The sequence below is a fragment of the Hoplias malabaricus genome, chromosome 3 (assembly GCF_029633855.1).
Source record: "Hoplias malabaricus isolate fHopMal1 chromosome 3, fHopMal1.hap1, whole genome shotgun sequence".
Taxonomy (NCBI): domain Eukaryota; kingdom Metazoa; phylum Chordata; class Actinopteri; order Characiformes; family Erythrinidae; genus Hoplias; species Hoplias malabaricus.
Window position 1 is genome coordinate 78,732,192 of NC_089802.1, and position 23,645 is coordinate 78,755,836.

The 23,645-nt window shown below is 45.4% G+C and overlaps 1 protein-coding gene across 3 annotated transcripts; it reads right to left on the reverse strand.

The window, feature by feature from the left end:
* Positions 1–7,650: 7,650 nt before the first annotated feature.
* Positions 7,651–22,094, reverse strand: trim25 (tripartite motif containing 25). 3 transcript variants are annotated; one of them, XM_066665036.1, is made up of 13 exons: positions 22,011–22,094; positions 20,060–20,712; positions 19,289–19,384; positions 18,665–18,898; positions 17,473–17,641; positions 16,628–16,657; positions 16,352–16,396; positions 14,820–14,900; positions 14,613–14,693; positions 13,465–13,554; positions 13,236–13,280; positions 12,496–12,540; positions 7,651–11,531 (listed from the first exon to the last, which is right to left on the reverse strand). In XM_066665036.1, the coding sequence occupies exons 2-13, from the start codon at positions 20,654–20,656 to the stop codon at positions 10,996–10,998; spliced, it is 2,049 nt and encodes a 682-aa protein (XP_066521133.1). In that variant the 5' UTR covers positions 20,657–20,712; positions 22,011–22,094; the 3' UTR covers positions 7,651–10,995. The 3 variants fall into 3 exon arrangements, with proteins under 3 accessions (XP_066521133.1, XP_066521134.1, XP_066521135.1); XM_066665037.1 differs by lacking the exon at positions 16,628–16,657; XM_066665038.1 differs by lacking the exon at positions 12,496–12,540.
* Positions 22,095–23,645: the final 1,551 nt, after the last annotated feature.

Here is a 23,645-nt window from a genome sequence, read left to right on the forward strand (position 1 = left end):
CGAAAGTGGGGGGGGGGGGGGGGGGGTGCAATAAAGGCAAAAATCAAATCGTTTTTTTTCCCTCAAACTGCAAAGGAGAAAGCAAGGCAGTGAGACCAAAATCCACACAGGGAAACTCTCTCCAGACTGCTGGAGAAACGAGAGAAAAAGAGCTTGTGAGTTGATTTAACTCAAGGGTAGAGGATTCAAAAGGAACCAGAAAGATTCCTTTTGAAGGAAAATACCAAATTACCAGCGTGGTCTGGTTCAGCACAAACACAAGACTCTGCACTGGGAGAGCAGCGTGGAGGGCTTATGAAGTGTCAGCACCAGCTGTTATCACTTGGGCTGATTACTATTTTATTTTTTATTATTTATATTCATATTTGTTTTCAATCAAAGAAAACCCACATGCATTTTCCACCCTGTGGTGCAGCTGCTGTTCCTGGATACCAGCAGTCATCTGAGTGTAGACCTGGGAGTGCTCCTCACTTCTCTGTCTCCCTTCTGGACACCGACAGTACAGAACAACAACTTGAAGATAGAGGTTCAGTCATATGTTTCTACAGAGGAAGGACTCATCCTTCTGCTCCTTTGCTCAGTGTTGGTGAATGTCTCCCCTGTGGGAGATGCAGTACTGGAGGATGTTAGAGCTATGACTGAACCTTTTCACCGCACCTGGGGTGATTGGCCGAGAAGAGGCATGACAGGACCTTTACAGAAGAACTTAGGTACAAACTGGATTCCAAAAAAGTTGGGACACTAAACAAATTGTGAATAAAAACTGAATGCAATGATGTGGAGACGGCAAATGTCAATATTTTATTCGTAATAGAACATAGATGACAGATCAAAAGTTTAAACTGAGTAAATGTAACATTTTAAAGGAAAAATATGTTGATTCAAAATTTCACAGTGTCAACAAATCCCCAAAAAGTTGGGAAAAGTAGCAATAAGTGGCTGGAAAAAGGAAATTGAGCATATAACGAACAGCTGGAAGACCAATTAACACTAATTAGGTCAATTACAACATGATTGGGTATAAAAAGAGCTTCTCAGAGTGTCAGTGTCTCTCTGAAGCCAAGATGATAAGAGGATCACCAATTCCACCATTGTTGAGCAGAAAGATAGTGCAGCGATACCAGAATGGTGTTACCCTGCGTAAAATAGCAAAGACTTTTAAGTTCTCATCATCAACCGTGCATAACATCATCAAAAGATTCAGAGAATCTGGAACAATTGCTGTGCGTAAGGGTCAAGGCCGTAAAACTCTACTGGATGCTGAAGATAAAAATGTTCTTTTGGACCGTTCTCAAAGTAATTAAAATTTAGAAAATATCAAAAAGGTCCAAAATACACCCTCCCTCTTCGGGGAGGACGTGTTCGTTCCGGAAGAGTCGCAGAAACCAGTCGAGTGAAGTTCAAAGCAAATCAAAGTATTTATTTAACAATACTGGATCCAGGAGAACTATACATCGAAAAGAGTTTAATGCCCCTCCCAAGTAAAGCTCTGACCTCTCCAAGATCTGACTCCGACAGTTATACCCCATATGACGTAAACCCTGCCGATGAGGCGTTTCTGGCTGATTAGCGTATATTAATATGCATAATTTCACGTGTTAGTACTCAGCTCTTCACGTGAAAGTTTCAAGTGCATTCCGTGACCCCAAAGACATTCGTTATGGCCAGGCTGACAATGGACCTCTCTTCCCAAGACTCCTCTCCCGTGACCAAAATTTAGGGAGTCACTAATGCACTTCAAGGTCATCAACATGCCCCTACACTTCAGCCCTCCTGAGCCAACACTATCATTGATGTCAGTGTACTAAAAGCCTGGAGTGCACATCTGTTCAAGGTTAGACGTTTAAGAATTAAGAATGTGTAAATATCACGTGAGTTATCATGCCATATAGTCGTGCAGGATCAAAAAATGTTTAACTACATGTGTGAATGCTGGTTAGTCATTTATATAAATGCATATAAGGTACAAGATTTCACAGAATGAGTATGTAGTTACAAATGCTAATTTTAACTAATCATCATTTAAGAATATTTGTCCACAAACACAAAGTAATAAAATTGTTTCCCACGTCAATGCTCGTGATCTCCAGGCCCTTAAACGTCACTGCACCTCAAACAGGAACGCCACTGTCAAGGAAATAACAGAATGGGCTCAGGAATACTTCCAGAAAGCATTGTCAGTGAACACAATCCACCATGCCATCCGCCGTCGCCAGCTGAAACTCTACAGTGCAAAGAGGAAGCCATTTCTAAGCAAGCTCCACATGGATGGAATGGATGGATGGATGGGAGAGCATTCCTATTTCTAAACTTGAGAAACTGGTCTCCTCTGTCCCCAGACGTCTGTTGAGTGTTGTAAGAAGAAGGGGGGATGCCACACAGTGGTAAAAAATGGCCTTGTAACAACTTTTTTGGGATTTGTTGACGCCATGAAATTTTGAAACAACATATTTTTCCCTTAAAATGAGACATTCTCTCAGTTTAAACTTTTGATCTGTGATTTGTGTTCTATTCTGAATAAAATATTAGATGTTGGCTCCTCCTCCACATCATTGCATTCAGTTTTTATTCACAATTTGTTTAGTGTCCCAACTTTTTTGTAATCCGGTTTGTAAATTGTAAAGTTTTAAAACGAACCATTCACTCACCACTCGATACAAATTAAGCTACGTGTGTTTCATTCATCATGAGTGTGATATCACTCACTATAACAGCACTTTAGCCCCGCCCATTCTTGTTGAAGCAATGTAGCCTGTTGCTCCTGCAGGCGTCTGTAGTGGAGTTAGTGGAGTGGAAAAAATGTGGCAAAACTACATGCAGCTTTGAGTATTTCCACCAGAAATTTTCCACAATTTGGTCTGGACTCTTTCTGTGTGTGTGTGGGGGGGGGGGGTCATGTGAATGCGCACAAACACTGTAGATTGTTAGAGGGCTCAACTCTGCTTTCTCCTCGTCCTGTGACATGGTGAGAACCCTGTATTTCTCCTGCAGCTGGTGTTGAAGAGTTCCCGAATGCCGATGCAGGTGGACGGAGAGCCGTGGGCTCAGGGTCCCTGCACCATCACCATTACCCACAAAACCCAGGCCCTGATGCTGTACCACAGCGCCGAGCAGACCGATGACGACGAGGACGACTCCAGCGGCTCCGAGGGCGAAGGTTACGCAGCTCACCGCAGCACAAACGCCAAGTACACTCCAGAGAAGAGCGCTTCGTCTCTATAAGGTCATCTCTGCACCCCACAGCCATTTATAGCACGACTCGGGGGCGGAGAAACAACAGCTTTCGGTTCCAGAGCTGCTGTGTGTTATTCCCAATCAGACCCAGAATGAGTCTTCAGTGGCTCCTTATTCCCTCCTTATTTTAAGTCGTGAAATAAAGCCTTCTGTACGACCTGGATCCATTATATGTTCAAGAGAATGTAGTCCATCACTGACACTGAGGACTCCTCTGGTGAGGGGAATCTCCAACCTGGAGGAGGAGGGTGGCCTTGCCCTTAAGCGAGGGAATGCCTCACACTCTGCGGAACCTGGAGGCACTGTCCCGAGAGACCACTGTGAACACTCCAGAGCTGGAATATGAGCTAAGCGTCTTCAGCATCGTGGACTGATCACATACCACCTCCCGTGAGTTGATGGTGGTCTCTTGGGATTCCCTCGCTTAAGGGCAAGCCCTCCCTCGTCCTATTGTTGGGCATTTCCCCTTGACTTTAAACTACGCTGCTCGTAGGGTCTGGTTTGTGGACATGGATTAAGCTTAATCCTGGACTATGCAGCATTTTAAATGGAGATTAGGCTCTGGACTCGTCCAAATCCATGTCCAGATAACAGGCAAATAGTTTTCGACTGTTCCTAGTTCCTAGTCTAGATTTAAGGTGGTTATTTAAACCATAGTCCCGTGTTAGTCCTGTATCTCTGAGAATAACACACAGCGGCTCCGGAGGCTTCAGGTTAACCTGTTTAGTTACCATAACAACCGCATCCCATAATGTCTGCGCTCCTATGTATTGCCCCCACCTTTGCCAAAGCTCTTGCTTTTCCTCGGCCGTCCACAAGGGGTCAGTGGCGTAGAGTGAACCTCAAGTAAAATTAGACAGATATTTTAAGCCTGAACTTAAGGGGCGTCTACATGGAATTATATTAATTTAGGGCTTAAGTTAATCAGATTGATTCAGAAAATTAGCTTCGGGAGCCTGCACTGTGTCCAAATGTTTGTAGACGCCCCGTATAATGACTGACTACAGCTACTACCAGTGTCCAATGCTAAGCTTGAGCTACAGAAGTGAACCCCCCTAGAACTATCTGTCCAAAATCAGTAGCTGTCCTCACTGAAGTTTCTGTGGCCGAATGCCATCAAATGCTCACAGAAAGGTTACACCATGTGGTGTAAAGCATTGCCTGAGAAGTCAAAGCTGTTTTTACTTCAGAAACAGACAAAACCGCTTCTAAATAACCATTAACTTCAGAAGAAACGTTAGACAAGAGGGTGTCTAACCTTTTATTTTATTTAGCCACAGAGTGAGATCCAAACCTTATCAGAGCCACTCTCTTAGAGCTGAGAATCACACACAGAGAGTGACTTTAACTGTGACTTTAGCACTGAAAAAGCCTGCTGTATAAAGATATAAAGCATGCACTGATTGTGTCCCACTGGACCACCTTAAAAACGTAGGGGAACTCTTACTCGAGTTTGAAGACGGTTTTGTGCAATAATCCTCACCAAATCCTGTGAAATATAAGGGTGTGGTTGGCCACATATTAATAACAACACAGACACATCAGCCACAAGATGAGGCCGTGTCCCCAGGTCATCGGTGTTCGGTGGTTTTAATCTTGTGGCCGATGTTGTATGGACCTGAATATGAGGAGGTTGTAGACGTGTGTGAGTAATGTGCCATTGATTCTGCTCTAACAGCAGCTACCTTTCTGTTCTTTGTGTGTTTTTGGTTTTAGTTTTGGGTTTTTAAGGAGCTACAGGGGGGATTTGTTTATTTACTGTTTAAATAACAATGAAAAAATCATTCTGCATTGTGTAAGACACCTTTAAATGTGTGGTATTTAAACACATCGCTGTAAAATCGTATCCGAAAATGTATTAATTGCTGGATTTTGAGCGTCCGGAGCTTATTCCGAAGCCAGGTTTTGGCCGGTTGCTCGTACAAACACACACAAGGCCGCAGGTCGATCAAGGACCCGATCAAACATTTGCTCATGACCTGAAGATGCTCAGTAAACACGGGTCTCACCTGTAGCTTCAGATCAACTCTGATTTATTTTTATTTCTTTCCATTTCTTAATTTTGTGTTTTATTTAAAGCCTGGTTTACACTGAAATTATTCTAAAATCTTGGTTTGATTTTTATAAAAGGACAGAAAAGCTGAGGAGATCTAAACCCCAAAAGTTTACAGGTGCACTCTGTAGTCTACCTGTTGCTCTGCATACTTTGTTCTTCAGCGCTCAGAGCAGGTGTGACGTGGTGGTGGTGTGAGATCAGAATCAAACCTGTTCCGTGGGGGGGTCCTGTGGGGGTCCTGAGCATTGATGAAATGGGGCTAAAAAGTATGCAGAGCGACAGAAGGACTACAGTCTGTGACTGTGAAACTACAGCGTGCTCCGGTGTGTGGTCAGTGGAGCTGCCGAGAGACAGAGTGAAGAGGTAGAATTTTAATAAAAGCTTTAAATGTAGCTCTATTCACAGTGAATTTCATACTATTTATTTCCATCAGATTCCCACTGGTATTCCTTAGTTATTATTATTATTATTATTATTATTATTATTGCTGTAGATAAAGGAAATGCGGACTAAGCCATAAAGCACTGAGAGTTTTCTATCCACAGCTTGCTGCCTGTTTGTAAAGAGAAATACTAGAGAAGAGCTTTTATTTTGAAGTTTCTCAGAGATAAAGAGCTTTTATTTTGAAGTTTCTCAGAGTGAGGCATCCACACTGTTGACGACTCTCTGAGCAGAGGAACGTTTTCTGAAATGTATTTAGCGCCGTGTTTCTGTTTCTGTCGAGTTTTCACCTCAGAGGAAAATGGAATATATTCAAAATACACAGATTTTAATTTGTATGTAATATGCAGATAATTAGTAAATTCATATTTAATTTGTGTTAGAATATTAGATGTAAATATGTAGCTGTAAAATTCACTATTTCATTCATTGTCTGTGACCCTTATCCAGTTCAGGGTCGCGGTGGGTCCGGAGTCTACCCGGAATCACTGGGCGCAAGGCGGGAACACACCCTGGAGGGGGCGCCAGTCCTCCACAGGGCGACACACACTCACACATTCACTCACACACATTTACTTACACCTACGCACACTTTTGAGTCTCCAATGGAACCCTGGAACCCTGCTGTAAAATTATAAACATAAAATTTAAATATTTCACATCACATTTAAAGTGCTGGTGTTACAGAAATTTAAAGCAACTCCTTTCACTTTCCAAGTCCATACAATCCAATCATGGACATTTCGCTATAAAAACCGCCCATTCTTAAGTCTGTGTGTCTGTGATGTCACAAAACTTGTCTACATTCATCCACCATCTTGTTTTTGTGATGTCACAAATGCACAGACTTGAAAACGAGTGGTTTTCACACCTACGTTTCCGTATACGGAGTGCTTAGAAAACATGTTCTTATTTTGTGATGTCACAAACCTTGTTTACATATATCCAGCGTCCTGTGTTTCTGTGATGTGAAGTGAGTTCAGGACGTAAACACAGACGTCGTGAACGAACACTTAAAAGATTTCAATAGAAAGGAAATGTATTTGAATACATTCCATTTGTAAAAAGAAAGCGCTCAGTGAATGAGTGAATGAAGCTGTGGGGACTTTAGGTTTGAAGTTGTTTTGTTTCTGAGGCTGTGAAGATGATTATAACGTGTGTGCGCCGCCTGATTCTCTTCAGAAAGCTTTTATAATTATTATAATTTGTATTTTTATGTTGTGGGTGGTGTTATGGTAAAATAATAGTAACTTAGAGTAATTTAGGAACATCCCTCTCTTTGTCGACACCCGGTGCTGAAAAGAACAGCAGAAAAAAACAAAATGACGATGTTTGTGCTTCCACTGGGAGATTAAACCCCACTGGAGTCACCCTTTGAAACCCCTCCTGGTGGAACCACCCCAGCCCTGGTAAAGCTCGGCCACGGTACGAGAAAAAGCCCCGCCGTCGTTCCCTGTTACAGCTACAGATGTGTTTTACGTGAAATTCCTGTTGAATCTAACTACTGTAAACTGACAATGGTTATAAATGTATTGTTTTTTTCTGTTTGTGTTTTATTTACATTGAAAGGAGGTCAGAATTAAACTGTAAATATACAGCTTTTTGACCGTTATATTTACCGTTTTATGTTCTACACCACGTTTGACCACAGTTAGCAGGATACGTGAAGAAAACATCCTGATCTACTACACAACAGTCTTGATTTCCAGGTGAAAAATAGTCACCGAGGCTTGAGGCAGTCATTGTTTATTTTGTGCTAAATGCTAACTGTTGGACATGAATGAGTTAAAAATTGCGGAAGTGAATGTAAAGCTGAAGTTTTGGACCTGAACCCTTAATAAATATTTTTCCACACTCCTCTGCTCCGACTGTTGTTATAAATAAAACACCTCAGACACCAGGGAACAGACAATAATCACTTTATTTATTGCATGCGTCAAACTGACCACAGCACGGAAACATTCAGTAGATAGCTTCAGTACAGGTTTAACAAAGACAAACGTTTACAAATCTGACTAATGCTAATGGGAACTAGCGGCTCATGTTTTGATTTTCAGTGCAGAAGCTTTAGGGTTAAATTCCCAATATTAAAGATTATATTAAAGAAATTATTACAGGAAATCTGAATAATCTGAATAACGTTTACAGAATAAACCAGCTCCTTCTCCCCAAGCCACAAACACAACTGTGTCACTGGAGCTCAACACGCTTGGAGGAGAACACTAAGCACTAGTTCTGGTACATCATCTCAACACGCTTGGAGGAGAACACTAAGCACTAGTTCTGGTACGTCAGCTCAACACGCTTGGAGGAGAACACTAAGTGCTAGTTCTGGTACATCATCTCAACACGCTTGGAGGAGAACACTAATTACTAGTTCTGGTACATCATCTCAACACGCTTGGAGGAGAACACTAAGCACTAGTTCTGGTACATCATCTCAACACGCTTGGAGGAGAACACTAAGTGCTAGTTCTGGTACGTCAGCTCAACACGCTTGGAGGAGAACACTAAGTACTAGTTCTGGTACATCATCTCAACACGCTTGGAGGAGAACACTAAGTGCTAGTTCTGGTACATCATCTCAACACGCTTGGAGGAGAACACTAAGTGCTAGTTCTGGTACATCATCTCAACACGCTTGGACGAGAACACTAAGTGCTAGTTCTGGTACATCATCTCAACACGCTTGGAGGAGAACACTAATTACTAGTTCTGGTACATCATCTCAACACGCTTGGAGGAGAACACTAAGCACTAGTTCTGGTACATCATCTCAACACGCTTGGAGGAGAACACTAAGTGCTAGTTCTGGTACGTCAGCTCAACACGCTTGGAGGAGAACACTAAGTGCTAGTTCTGTACATCATCTCAACACGCTTGGAGGAGAACACTGAGTACTAGTTCTGGTACATCATCTCAACACGCTTGGAGGAGAACACTAAGTACTAGTTCTGGTACGTCAGCTCAACACGCTTGGAGGAGAACACTAAGTGCTAGTTCTGGTACGTCAGCTCAACACGCTTGGAGGAGAACACTAAGTACTAGTTCTGGTACATCATCTCAACACGCTTGGAGGAGAACACTAAGTGCTAGTTCTGGTACATCATCTCAACACGCTTGGAGGAGAACACTAAGTGCTAGTTCTGGTACATCATCTCAACACGCTTGGAGGAGAACACTAGTTCTGCTACTCCTTTTAAAGCATAAAAGCACCGTGAACAAACCACACATAAGTAAAGATTTGGGCCTGTGTTCTGCTTCTGAACAGGTGCCAGTGAAAAATAAAGCCCCTCTTTACTGATCTGAGGCCAGGTTTCCAGCCTCTCGTATCATATGTCAGGCTCAACCCGTGGGTGGATCTGGTCCTAGATCAGCTCAGCGGGGGTTCGTCTCGTCTTTAACCAGAGCGGTGCTCATCAGTAGCTGTCCTAAACGGAAGTATCAGCTGTTTCTGATGTGGAGAGGTCAACACAAGCCCGGGCTCATATGAAACTAAAGTAACATATTCATATTTCCATTGCCCCGGCTACGACACGGGCTCCTGACCGCTTCTGTACACCCGGGTACTCCGGCGCTACGTGCTGCGGATTAATACCCTTGGATGCCTATGTTACAGAGGATATGAAACAGTACAGTATTTTTACTGCAGTCCTAATGTACGTAGGACATGTACCACTCCTCTTTCATTATTTACACAGAGTTAAAGCGCCACAATGAATACACGGGTATTGAGAGTGGTTTCTGTTCCAGAGACGAGTCAGAACTGTTTACACTGTGAGTGAATGGAACCAGACGTCCGTCTCTGGAAGCTCCTCACAGGAAGTTCTTACACATCCATAAATACACTTCCTGATGAGGTTATAAGGTGCAGTGTTATCACCCACTCCTATTCATTAATCATATGGAGCTTTGAATGGACTGTCCTTTGAAGTGTTAAAGGGGCAATCAATATAACGTTCATCGTGTGAAACAGCCGTTCTACGACCTAAAGTTTTGGGAAAATGTAAAATAAAGGTAATCACTCGCGACTGAATACACTGCTACATTTGGGAGGGAAATAGAACGTCCTGCTCTCGTTAATGTGGTCTCAGGACTCATGAAGCTGGTCAGTGGCCCGTGTTACTGACCTTTCCTCTGGTTAAAGAACTGTGGCCATGGACTTTGTCCACATTTGACACTGGCGATAAAACCTGCTCAAGGTGGAGCTCATGAATAAACACTCCGTAAATAAACAGGCGCTGGTCATTAGCATCAAGCTACAGGCATTCCACTGATAGAGTAATGTGTATGGGACTGTCCCTCTGAGCTGGACCTGGACCTTCAAACTTTTCCACTGCACAGTACTGACTCGACTGGACTCTACTCTCTGATTGGCCCCTGGTTGGTTTCCCACAGCTCCCCCCTGAAATGTATCGGGTGTCGACTATGAACCCCGTCTCTAAGGGGAACAGTGGGCTTTGGAAACCACAACAACGGCGGCGGTAACGTTAAGCGGTGTTTACTCATGGTGTATCGGCGTGTTGTTGTTGTTTGGGACTGAACACAGCTCCGTCATCAGTTCAGACAGATCAGTAGAGTTTGTTCCTTCCTTGTTGCAGCGTCCAGCTCTCGCTGGATTCTTTCGTCCGCCACCGATCCAAGGAGCGTTTGAACTTCTTCAAAAGACCATGGCGTCATTTTACGAGCTGCCGTCGTGAGTCGGATAAAAACAAACGTGATCTCTGCTGCAGCTGGAGATTTTACAGATGGAGAGTTGGTGCTGGTCGTCTGCGTTGCGTGGCGTAGAGTGACGACTCTCTCTGGACGATCAGCGCTCTGCAAGGTTTACACGCCACGGTTTAGTCCCTACTCGACTCGCTCTGAACCACGAGAGAACAGCCACTAAACAAGAACCCGCTTCCAGAACCAGGACCTGATTCACCTGGTGGAGGAGGAGAGTTGGGTACAGTCCAGTCGAGTAGGGACCATGCAGTGGAAAAGAGCCAACTCCAGCCCAAAGAAGTAGAGACAGTATAAACAAAGTAATTAAACACAGATAAAAACACACAGCAGTGATTAGAACCCTAACAATTATAGATTAGGTTCTGCTGAGTGTTGTTATGTATCATGAGTGTGAATTAACCCTTTCCTGAGTTTTAATAAAAGAATTTAAGTGAATAATTTAAGAAGCAGTCAGCCATTTTCTCCAGAAATTATTCTCCATTGTCATATTGGCTATGTGTTAATGGTAAACATGCTGACGGCTCCTTTAACCGGAGGAGTTATTTAGTGAGCTTGCACAGAGAAACGGAGGAGCCACTGGAGAAGATCCAGAAAGCAGGGAACACAGCTTCAGACATAGGAATAACAAAGGAGTGGAAGGGATACGCCATGTTGCCTCTGATGTTATAGAAAGTGGCAGCGCCCCCCATGAGGTTGAGCAGGACCCCGACTCTCTCAGGATGGGGGTTATTCAGAATCGTCTCGCTGTTGTTGTGCCAGGCCGAAAGCTTGATGTTAAACCACTCCACACACCAGGACTGAGCGTTCCTGCCCAGACGGCTGGACGGACCCTTGCGGTCCATGCTGCCGTACGCCAGACCCACGCCGCAGAAGTTATTGCTGCTCATCTGGACCTCCCAGTAGTGGCAGCCCTGAGAGAACCCTTTAGAACAGAGAACCTGAGAGCACACGGAGAACCGGGCCGGGTTGTCCTGGTACGCCACAGACTCATCCGACACCGTCGCTCGGGTCCCGTTCTCCGAGATGAGCACTCGTCTGTGGGCCGTCTTCTGGTCGAACACCAGGATGGTGGCGTCTGAACAAACAGAGATTAACACATATTTTAAAGGCTGCGTTCACATCACAAGCCTCGTTAATCAATCAATATTGATCAATAGTGCCCTGTATCTGTGTGTAATGTGAACAAATCTGTCTCTGAAACAGCAGCATGAAATCGTTGATATGTTTATTCACACTGCCTCCATAAACAACAAAAAACATATTTGAGAGATGACGAGAAGGAGGAAAAACCCAGCCGGCTTTTACTGTTGTGCTAATGAATCGTCTCAATCTCAAATGTCTCCCTCGCAGACACAGAGAGAACACACCACACTCCTCACAGACAGTCACCCGGAGGAAACCCACGCAGACACAGAGAGAACACACCACACTCCTCACAGACAGTCACCCGGAGGAAACCCACGCAGACACAGAGAGAACACACCACACTCCTCACAGACAGTCACCCGGAGGAAACCCACGCAGACACAGGGAGAACACACCACACTCCTCACAGACAGTCACCCGGAGGAAACCCACGCAGACACAGGGAGAACACACCACACTCCTCACAGACAGTCACCTGGAGGAAACCCACACAGACACAGGGAGAACACACCACACTCCTCACAGACAGTCACCCGGAGGAAACCCACACAGACACAGGGAGAACACACCACACTCCTCACAGACTGTCACCCGGAGGAAACCCACACAGACACAGGGAGAACACACCACACTTCTCACAGACAGTCACCCCGAGGAAACCCACACAGACACAGAGAGAACACACCACACTCCTCAGAGACAGTCACCCGGAGTGGAAATCGAACCCACAACCTTGAGCTGTGTGACTGCGACACTAACCTGCTGCGCCACCGTACCGTCCCCGCCCCCGCCCCCAAAACACTCCTACAAAAAACGTCTGAATACTCTTTTGATTCCTGTTGAATCTTTGTTAAAACAGAATAGTAAACACTAGTTTTAGTAGCTGCACTCACGGCGCAGTAGATGATTCCTGTCCACTGCACACACTCCAAGAGACGCTGAGAAGAAAAAGACAGAGCCACAATAAATAAAGCGTGACTAACGACTGAGTCGAAATTTGGCAATAAACAGAGGATAAACATGTTTAAAATATATATAACAATGAACAAACCATACACACGAGTGCATTCAAATTAGGAATATAATAATGACGTGTAGAACTTGTGTGTCACCCGGAGGAAACCTACACAGACACAGAGAGAACACACCACACTCCTCACAGACCGTCACCCGGAGGAAACCCACGCAGACACAGGGAGAACACACCACACTCCTCACTGACAGTCACCCGGAGGAAACCCACGCAGACACAGGGAGAACACACCACACTCCTCACAGACAGTCACCCGGAGGAACAGAGAGAACACACCACACTCCTCACAGACAGTCACCCGGAGGAAACCCACACAGACACAGGGAGAACACACCACACTCCTCACAGACAGTCACCCGGAGGAAACCCACACAGACACAGAGAGAACACACCACACTCCTCAGAGACAGTCACCCGGAGTGGGAATCGAACCCACAACCTTGAGCTGTGTGACTGCGACACTAACCTGCTGCGCCACCGTGCCATCCCCGCCCCCGCCCCCGAAACACTCCTACAAAAAACGTCTGAATACTCTTTTGATTCCTGATGAATCTTTGTTAAAACAGAATAGTAAACACTAGTTTTAGTAGCTGCACTCACGGCGCAGTAGATGACTCCTGTCCACTGCACACACTCCAAGAGACGCTGAGAAGAAAAACACAAACAGAGCCACAATAAATAAAGCGTGACTAACGACTGAGTCGAAATTTGGCAATAAACAGAGGATAAACATGTTTAAAATATATAACAATGAACAAACCATACACACGAGTGCATTCAAATAAGGAATATAATAATGACGTGTAGAACTTCTATAAACAAACTTTACCAAATCCAGTGACCAATCCAGAGAAGTTCAGCTCATTTTCCACACTTTTGGAGAATTGAGAGGTCATTCCTTTATTAGCTTTCCTTTGTCCTAAAAGAAAAGAAACACAGTTAAATCCTCTGGCGTCCGTCTTTTCTACACATTTTTGTTTTGTAAATAAACTGGTGTTTTACATGTTATTTACATCGATTAAATATATATCAACATCAGACACAACTCTCCTCACAGAACTGGCTTGTAACTCACTCACTCATTCATTCACTCGTTCACTCATTCACTCACTCACTCACACTCATTCACTCACTCTCATTCGCTCACTCATTCACTTACTCATTCACTCACTCACTCATTCACTCACTCACTCACTCAGTCATTCACTCACACTCATTCACTCACACTCATTCACTCACTCATTCATTCACTCGTTCACTCACTCACTCACCCACACTCATTCACTCACTCTTTCACTCACTCTTTCACTCACTCACATTCACTCATATTCACTCACTCACTCACTCATTCACTTATTCATTCACTCATTCACCCACTCACTGACTCATTCACTCACTCACTCACTCATTCACTCACTCATTCACTCACTCACTCATTCACTCACATTCACTCATATTCACTCACTCATTCACTCACTCACTCATTCATTTATTCATTCACTCATTCACCCACTCACTGACTCATTCACTGACTCACTCAGTCATTCACTCACTCATTCCCTTACTCACTCATTCATTCACTTATTCACTCATTCACTTATTCACTCATTCACTCACACACTCATTCACTGACTCGCTCATTCATTCACTCACTCACTCACTCACTCAATCACTCACTCATTCAGGGTTAGGTTCTGCTCCACAGGGGGCGCTATTTAGTGTTTTACATGAATTATATTCCAGTCGTCCCTCACAGCCTGGGCTGCTGACAGTTCTCTCAGGTGGAACAGTCTAATAAGACTATGTTGTGACATCACCAGGAAGGCTCCGCCCCTTGTGGCTGTGATGCAAAATTTTATTTAATTCAGAGCCAGTGATCGGACACTTTTCAAATGTTTCCCCCAACGTCACGGAGGTTTGGGTTTGGTTTAATGACCTGAGCGCAGAAGGTGAATAAATAAAGTGTGAATGACTTACGCTGCTTTCCTTCTTTATTATCTCTCTTCTCCTTTTTCTCTCCTTTGTCTTTAGCCTCAAATCTGTTCTCACTTTTCTCTCCTGTGAAACAGATGTTAATGTCACGTCTCTTTTTGTCGAGTAAAGCTTAATGGTGCGAGAGACTCTGAGAACAGCCTCAGGAACGTTTGTAATCATAAACAAGAGAAGAAAAAGTGAGCGTCTTACGTGGCTGAGCTTTCTTTTTGGCTCCAGCTCCTTTCATCTGAGGAGGACTGCGGCTCCTCGGCTCCTCACTGGAGACAGAACCTAGAGAGGTGACGTAAATCAAGGTAAATGACGAAGACTGAACACATGTATTTATTTATTTATTTGTATGAAGGCGGCACGGTGGCGCAGCAGGTTAGTGTTGCAGTCACACAGCTCCAGGGTCCTGCAAGTTGTGGGTTCGATTCCCGCTCCGGGTGACTGTCTGTGAGGAGTGTGGTGTGTTCTCTCTGTGTCTGTGTGGGTTTCCTCCGGGTGACTGTCTGTGAGGAGTGTGGTGTTTTCTCCCTGTGTCTGCGTGGGTTTCCTCAGGGTGACTGTCTGTGAGGAGTGTGGTGTGTTCTCCCTGTGTCTGCGTGGGTTTTCTCCGGGTGACTGTCTGTGAGGAGTGTGGTGAGTTCTCCCTGTGTCTGCATGGGTTTCCTCCGGATGACTGTCTGTGAGGAGTGTGGTGTGTTCTCTCTGTGTCTGCGTGGGTTTCCTCCAGGTGAGTGTCTGTGAGGAGTGTGGTGTGTTCTCCCTGTGTCTGCGTGGGTTTCCTCCGGGTGACTGTCTGTGAGGAGTGTGGTGAGTTCTCCCTGTGTCTGCGTGGGTTTCCTCCGGATGACTGTCTGTGAGGAGTGTGGTGTGTTCTCTCTGTGTCTGCGTGGGTTTCCTCCAGGTGAGTGTCTGTGAGGAGTGTGGTGTGTTCTCTCTGTGTCTGCGTGGGTTTCCTCCAGGTGACTGTCTGTGAGGAGGGTGGTGTGTTCTCTCTGTGTCTGCTTGGGTTTCCTCCGGGTGACTGTCTGTGAGGAGTGTGGTGTGTTCTCCCTGCGTCTGTGTGGGTTTCCTCCGGGTGACTGTCTGTGAGGAGTGTGGTGTGTTCTCCCTGTGTCTGCGTGGGTTTCCTCTGGGTGACTGTCTGTGAGGAGTGTGGTGTGTTCTCCCTGTGTCTGCGTGGGTTTCCTCTGGGTGACTGTCTGTGAAGAGTGTGGTGTGTTCTCCCTGTGTCTGCGTGGGTTTCCTCCGGGTGACTGTCTGTGAGGAGTGTGGTGTGTTCTCCCTGTGTCTGTGTGGGTTTCCTCCGGGTGCTCCGGTTTCCTCCCACAGTCCAGAAATACACATTGATAGGTGGATTGGCGACTCAGAAGTGTCCGTAGGTGTGAGTGTGTGTGTGTGTTGCCCTGTGAAGGACTGGCGCCCCCTCCAGGGTGTATTCCCGCCTTGTGCCCAATGATTCCAGGTGGGCTCTGGATCCACCGCGACCCTGAATTGGATAAGGGTTACAGATAATGAATGAATGAATTTGTTTTGTATGGCTCTTGTGTAATCCAGATGTTTTATCCAAAAGGACTTACAGTCTTTAGCATGTTACAGATGTACCCTAGTGGGGTGTTAGGAGTCTTGCCCAAGGACTTGTACTGGGGCAGTGTGGTGTCTCTGCCTGAGATGGGCACTGAACCCTAGCCTGGCTTGTGGTGACAGGTCCAGGCTGAATCTACTGTAACGCTCACCTGTTTGTCTGGGGTTGGGCAGAAGTGAGGAAGCTTCACCAGCTCCTAAACAAATAAACAACAAACAATAAATACAGCATTTTGCGCATCATCTTTGTTCACAACGCACTGGTGTTAATAGGAAAATAAGGTCCTCCACCACATCAGAAAGAGGGATTAGCAAATTAACCTCCAGAAACAAGCCCACGGTTCCAACACTCATTTGGATTGGATTACCTTCAACTAAACCCCAAAATCAAACATGTGTTTATTTGTTTATTCTGGATCCTGCCTCACCGTCTCGAGCATCGCTGGCCGTGTTCGGTTCTGTAAAACATTTAAATATCACCCATGCATGCAGTCCACACGTTACACACCACAATCCAACTTAAAGGAGCAGTCAGTCAATTTCCCCTCAGAAACAACACTGATTATTTATTACTATTGTTTACATTCATCACATGAGACTAAATGGCTTTGTAGTTCCTAAATGAACCAGTTTATGCTCCATAGAGTGGGTCCCACACATGGGGGTGGCCATGTTTAATGAGCAAAGCTCTCCCTGGTGCGCTTGGCACTGACGCTGCTGGCCCCACCCCTTCATTTTTGTGGATGAAACTGAAGAAGACATTGATATAAGGGCTTTATGGTCATTGAACAGTGACATTTAAAATGTGATGTCTACTTTTAACCCTTCTGGGGCAGTGAACACACACACACATACATACACACACAGAGCAGCCACCCTGAACAAGTGGAGGTTGAGGGTTAGGTGTCTTGCCCAAGGGCACTTCAGCCTTGGATGTTGCAGGAGGATATATGACTGTTCCTTAACTTCCCCCGCCCCATTTTACTTGCCAGTCGAGGATACCGAACCCTCTGGTCTTAATTCACTTCTCCACCCATTAGGCTATGTGTGTGTGTGTGTGTGTTTTCTCCAAAGTGAATGGGTTAAATGCAGAGTCTCACGGTTGTTTCACCTTGTTTTAAGTGGCTGATGTCATGCCATGTGGCTTTACGTATCCCACGTAAACACTACAGTATAAATCCTGATGCTTCTCACGTAAAACCATGTCATGTTCGTATCAAAGTCATGTTCGTATCTCCCATATTTACACGTGACATAAAGGACAGGGCGGTACCTGGGTTACTGCCCAAGATCCTGTTCTCCACCGGCTGCTGCAGGATTTTACTAATCAGCTCCTTCATATGAACCACAGAGGCGTGGTGTGCGATGACCCGCTTGGAGTCCACGTTGATCCGAGGCGTGTAGGGCTCAAACGCCACCACCGAGGGCATGTCCACAGAGGCCTAGAGGAGACAGAGTGATCAGATTCGACAAACTCATCATCGTCTCTCTGCACTACCACGGCGTGTGTGTTTGTCTGGAGTTGCGCACTCCATTACAACAAACACCCGGAGGTCACTACGTTGTTTTTCTGTTTGTTTCTGGCCCTGAGCTGCTGACCACAAGGGAACTATCTTTCAAAAACAAGTGAATTAAAAGAGAGTACAGAACATACAACTGCACCAGATGCTGGAACACTGCTGTGAGGGTTAGATGGCATTCAGCCATGTGAATATTATTATGGTGCTTTTCCACTGCATGGTACTGACTTGACTGGACTCTACTCTCTGATTGGTCCCTGGTTTGTTTCCCACAGCTCCCCCCTGAAATGTATCGGGTGTCGTCTCTAACCCCGTCACTAAGGGGAACATTGGTCTTTGGAAACCACAACGGCGGTGGTAACGTTAAGCGGTGTTTACTCATGGTGTATCGGCGTGTTGTTGTTGTTTGGGACTGAACACAGCTCCGTCATCAGTTCAGACAGATCAGTAGAGTTTGTTCCTTCCTTGTTGCAGCGTCCAGCTCTCGCTGGATTCTTTCGTCGGCCACCGATCCGAGGAGCGTTCGAACCTCTTCAAAAGACCACGGCGTCATTTTACGAGCTGCCGTCGTGAGTCGGATAAAAACAAACGTGATCTCTGCTGCAGCTGGAGATTTTACAGATGGAGAGTTGGTGCTGGTCGTCTGCGTTGCGTGGCGTAGACCAGTGTAGTACCATCGACATTTACAGCACTGCCGATAAAATCCAGGGAGGGGGGGGGGTTGTTTTCCTGTCTGCCTCCAGAAGTTACATAGTGCAGTTTCTCCAGTGCTGAGCCGGAGTAGCAATGACAGAGGCTCTATTCTCCCTATTACAGCTCAGTGGAGCATCAGTGATTGCTTGGTTATCTGGTATTGCTTTAAAGTTGTGTAAATTAATTAATTTTTAAGAGTGACTACAATTATAAAGTGTATACCGTATCCCAGACCCCAAATCAGATTCATACCTGGAGGAAGTCGAGGGATTCGGACTGGGCGAGCAGCCTGGTGATCTCCTCTCGGGTGGAGCCCATCTTCTCGATGTTCTGCTGGAACTTCTTCATCAGAGAGGTGAGTTTGCTCTGGCCGCTCTCTAGGTCTTTATCCAGGGTCATCATGGCCTCCTTCTCGTCTCGCTGCAGTAGATCTCTCAGCTGCTGGTACTCCGTCTCCAGGGCTCGCTTTCGGACCGCCGCCATGTCCTGTGCAGGAATGGGATTAAACCGTGACATCTCTATAGGTTCCTATAGTGTATACTAATGTGGCGGTACCTGAATGAACCAGTCTATGCTCCATAGAGTGGGTCCCCCCATATGGGGGTGGCCACCTTTAAAACCTGTACAATTCCTGACCCTTCTCAGCCACAAGGTCTCAGTATAATGCCTGATTAATAACATGAGGAAGAGCCAGTGGAGAAAATGGCGGATAGCAGCTCATTTATTAATTCATTTCCTCCACATTATTAAACCACACCAGCTGCAGGGAATGAGGCATTATTCTGGGACCAGTAAGTTATTCTAGAAAAGTAACAGGGGGAAAGACATGGACAATAGCTTTTGATCTCTGTAACACACACACACACACACACTGACCTTGAGCTTGGCTTGCTGTTCCCTCATCTGTGAGATGACCAACTGGTTCTTCTCCACTTTTCCATCCAGAGTTCCAAGCTTCTCCTTAAACTCGGACTAAACGCAGTAAAAAAAACCATTCGTTTCTCAGAGAGGAACATTTTATAAAAATGTTCTTGAAAAATACAAATATAAAAGGTTAATGACGTTGTTTTCGCTTGTTGATGTTGTTTGAGTGGCTTTGAGTTAAAAATTTCAGTTAAAATTCAATAAAATTATGATTTTAGGAAATAAATATAAATATGTTTTAATTTTTTAGAGTGAAACCAATTCAGGCTCAAATTTGAAACTCTCCAAATTCCATGTAAACGTTGGTGGACATCGACTTAAAGCAATTTTAACATGTGACCTGAAATAACACTGGAAAAAATGTCTTTTAAAAAGACTTTTAAGTCGATTTTAATTTTAAATTTTGCTTTTTTTAATATTATTTTAAACCGATTTTTGTAAAATTTTCACCCAGTCTTTTATCGTCTCCAGTTCCCCATTCACTGTAAACTCCAGACCTCTCCAATCAGACACCAGGAGGGTGAGGACAACCACACGTGACGTCCCCCACCACTCCTCCCCCTCACACTGCTGCTAATGCAGCGTCGCTGGACATCTCAACACCCCGGAGGAGGAGGATTCACCGAGTCGTGTGGTGAGGGGAGGGAGGGGGCCCTCAATAACACATGTTCGGTACTGTATACAATGTACTAGTTACTGTAGTTTAATAAAGTTAGGAATGACCTCTTTTTTCACGCGCTGTTCCTTGGTGGTGGAGAAGCCGCAGCCGCGGTGCTGTTCCTGGATGCAGGAGCTGCAGATGGGACGCTCGTGCTGCTCACAGTAGAACTCCAGCAGCTTGACGTGGTCCTCGCAGAGGCGGCGCTGCAAGTCCGCGAGCGGTGGCTCCACAAGGCGATGCGCGCGGTACACGGGGTTCTCCCGGTGGGGGCGCACGTGCTCAGCGCAGAAGGACGCGGCACACGTCATGCAGGTGCTCTCCGCGCTGGCGTGCATGCACGTGTCACACAGCACAGGCTCGGGCACGGCTCTGGGCTCAGGCTGGGGCTTGGGCTTGGTCTCGAGCTCACTGGAGAGGTTGCCCGAGAACTTGAGCGTTTCCACCACGGCGCTGAGGACGGTGTTGCGCTTGAGCTCAGGCCGCTGAGGGTAGAGAGTGCGGCAGTGGGGGCAGCTCACGCTTACGTCGTTGCGCCACGCTTCCTCGAGACACTGCTGGCAGAAGCTGTGGCCACATGTGAGGCTCACGGGGCTGTCGAAGGGACACAGGCAGATGCTGCAGGTGAGGTCCTCCTCCAGGTTCAGCAGGGAACTCGCCATGATCCAGAGCGTGGAATAACCTCCAAAATGCACCGATGAAGAAGTGGAAACAGCAGCTGCAAATGAGTAGAGTTTTAATACAAATTCAAAACTACTTTCGCAACATTTGAGCTTATCGTTTTTGACGAAGTTGTGGAAACGTTCCCAAGTAAAATGAGGTGCTGGACGCAACCCTGGAGCATTAAGAACCACTGAAAATGTGAATAGAAACATATTACATAGAGAAGGCTTTACGTTTCAACAAGATAATGATCCCAAACACTCAGCCAGCGCCGCTCAAGAACGGGAAAGTGGTTACGCGGTCGTGCCACCCCCTTGATCTTTGACCTGCACATTTGTGGAGGACTTTGAAACATCTGACTCCATGTGCGACTGAGGAGACTGGCCAAAGCCAAGAAGGCAACTTAGTCCCTAGGACACGCACAGTGAAGTATGGGGGACGCACCATGAATGGAGGACTGCACTGGGACACACTGGAATTTAATCTCAAGAGACTACATCTGAGAAGGACGTTATGAGCCTTAACGTGTAGCCAGAAGGTTTCATGATTTCCAAAGAAGGTGAAGGTGCACGGCCCAGAGAAGGAACAGCACTTTCACCTCCCTCAGCATCCACATCTGTAGTGCCCTTGGGCAAGGCACCTAAACACCAAATGATCCCTGGGTGCCACTGCAGTCACTCTAGAGTATGTGTGTGTGTGTGTGTGTGTGTTTGCCTTGGTAAAGAGTATTATAACCCACAAGAGTGGGTTATAGCCCACAAGAGAGTGTCCCAATATTGATATTAATATAGAAACCCAGCTAAATCTCACAATCTGGGCTTATTTTTTCACTCATCAGAATTAAACTCGTGTCTTTGCCTCATTGGTGACCACTAGAAAACCTTAGAGATCATTTACACCCTGAAACACACCCATCAGGTGACAATTTTTAAAATTAAATATAAAAACACATAGGGGTCCAGTATGAGTTAGTATTACGTCATAATATCGTCATAAAAGCTCAGATCAGTGGATGAAAGACTTGTCATTCATTTACTGAGAAAGTGAAAGTAAGCGCGCGCGCGCGCACACGTCACACACACACACACCTACGTAGTTCTGGAGAAATGAAACTTAAATAAAACCAGCTGCAGTGCTAAAACGGTCTGATTTTACTCACTATTTTTCACCCGGATATGAATTAAATACGTTTTATTAACTGTTTATTAACCGGGGACAAAGATAAAAGTCCCTAAATATGAGTTTGTGGGTAAAGCTAGTCTGTACAGTTTAGCACAAAAGGACAGATTATATTTAAAAGGCTTCAAAAGCATGAACGTTTGTGTTTAACGCCATAAATGTGACTCTACTCACGGAGTTCGGTTCGGTTATTTCTCTCCTTCTCCGCTCGGATACAATTGACCGTCAAACAGATGCTAGCAACAACTACTCCAACACCACCCCTATTCCGGACAGTCCCGCCCTCCCCTCTTGTGATTGGCTAGATCGCTTCACGGTCTGCGTTGATTGGCTATTGTTGAGCAGTGCTGATTGGCTGTAGACTGAAAACGGGTGCAAATTGAATATTTCTGGCGTCAACATCTTGTTCACACGCGCATTACGGAGAGTCCCGCCCTCATGAGCTGTGATTGGTTACCGTCGCTGTATCATCTCTGCTGTGATTGGCTGTTGTTACTCTGCCTGAGTACGGTTGCGAAATAAACACAACGCCTCACCTTTTTCGGATCAGCTGATGTTAGCTTTGTTTCCGCGGCTTTAGGCCAAAGGCAAAGTGACGAATAGATTTAATTAAAAATAAAACTCACCGGACCCGCTTTACGAGCCTGAAATAACACTTACCTGGTTGTGATTAACACGTGATATTGTTGGTTATGAAGATTATGGTAATTACTGGCATGGTATTTACAACAGATTTAAAAATAAATATTCTAATATTTAATGAACATTTCTTCCAAGCTGTAACACATAAATATGGTCTGAAAGTCCACTGACCAGAGGCATGACCCACAAGTTTATCCAGGTAACTTCAGGTCGAATGGATCCAATAGGAAAAGAGCTGAGGGACACGCTTATTGGACGGTCCTCAGAACACACAAATCCTTCACTACTGAAAAGTAATAATAATAACAATAATAATAATAATCATGGGGCGGCACGGTGGTGCAGCAGGGAGTGTCACAGTCACACAGCTCCAGGGACCTGGAGGTTGTGGGTTCGAGTCCTGCTCCGGGTGACTGTCTGTGAGGAGTGTGGTGTGTTCTCCCTGTGTCTGCGTGGGTTTCCTCCGGGTGACTGTCTGTGAGGAGTGTGGTGTGTTCTCCCTGTGTCTGTGTGGGTTTCCTCCGGGTGACTGTCTGTGAGGAGTGTGGTGTGTTCTCCCTGTGTCTGCGTGGGTTTCCTCCGGGTGACTGTCTGTGAGGAGTGTGGTGTGTTCTCCCTGTGTCTGCGTGGGTTTCCTCCGGGTGACTGTCTGTGAGGAGTGTGGTGTCTGCGTGGGTTTCCTCCGGGTGACTGTCTGTGAGGAGTTAATTAAAGTTTTTTTATATATATATTAAACCACATAAGAAGCATAAATGAACGAAAAGTGACTCAATTAAATACAAGAAAAATGCAGTGAATGCGCTCTTTAAAGCCCCACTAGTACATATCTCCACAGGCCGGAGGTCCGCAAGTGGGCGTAAACCAGTAAGTGGGGGTCTAGATGTTTTGTGGGAAGGCGAATGTAGCCTTTGTGATTTGAAAAGAAGGGCATAGTTTATTTCCAACAAAACTAGGTACCCTCTACTAGTTGTAGTTTAAAACATTACATTTCAGTGAAAATGAAATACATAGCACTCCTGATATTTTAATGATATATTTTTGGTAATCTGATTACGGGGTGAACTGCAGACTTATGAAATCCATCAGGTCTCTCATGTTTACAGTCATTATTTTGATTTGATTACAGAACTATAGGACTGTGTTATTTGTTTTGTACTCAGCACAGTA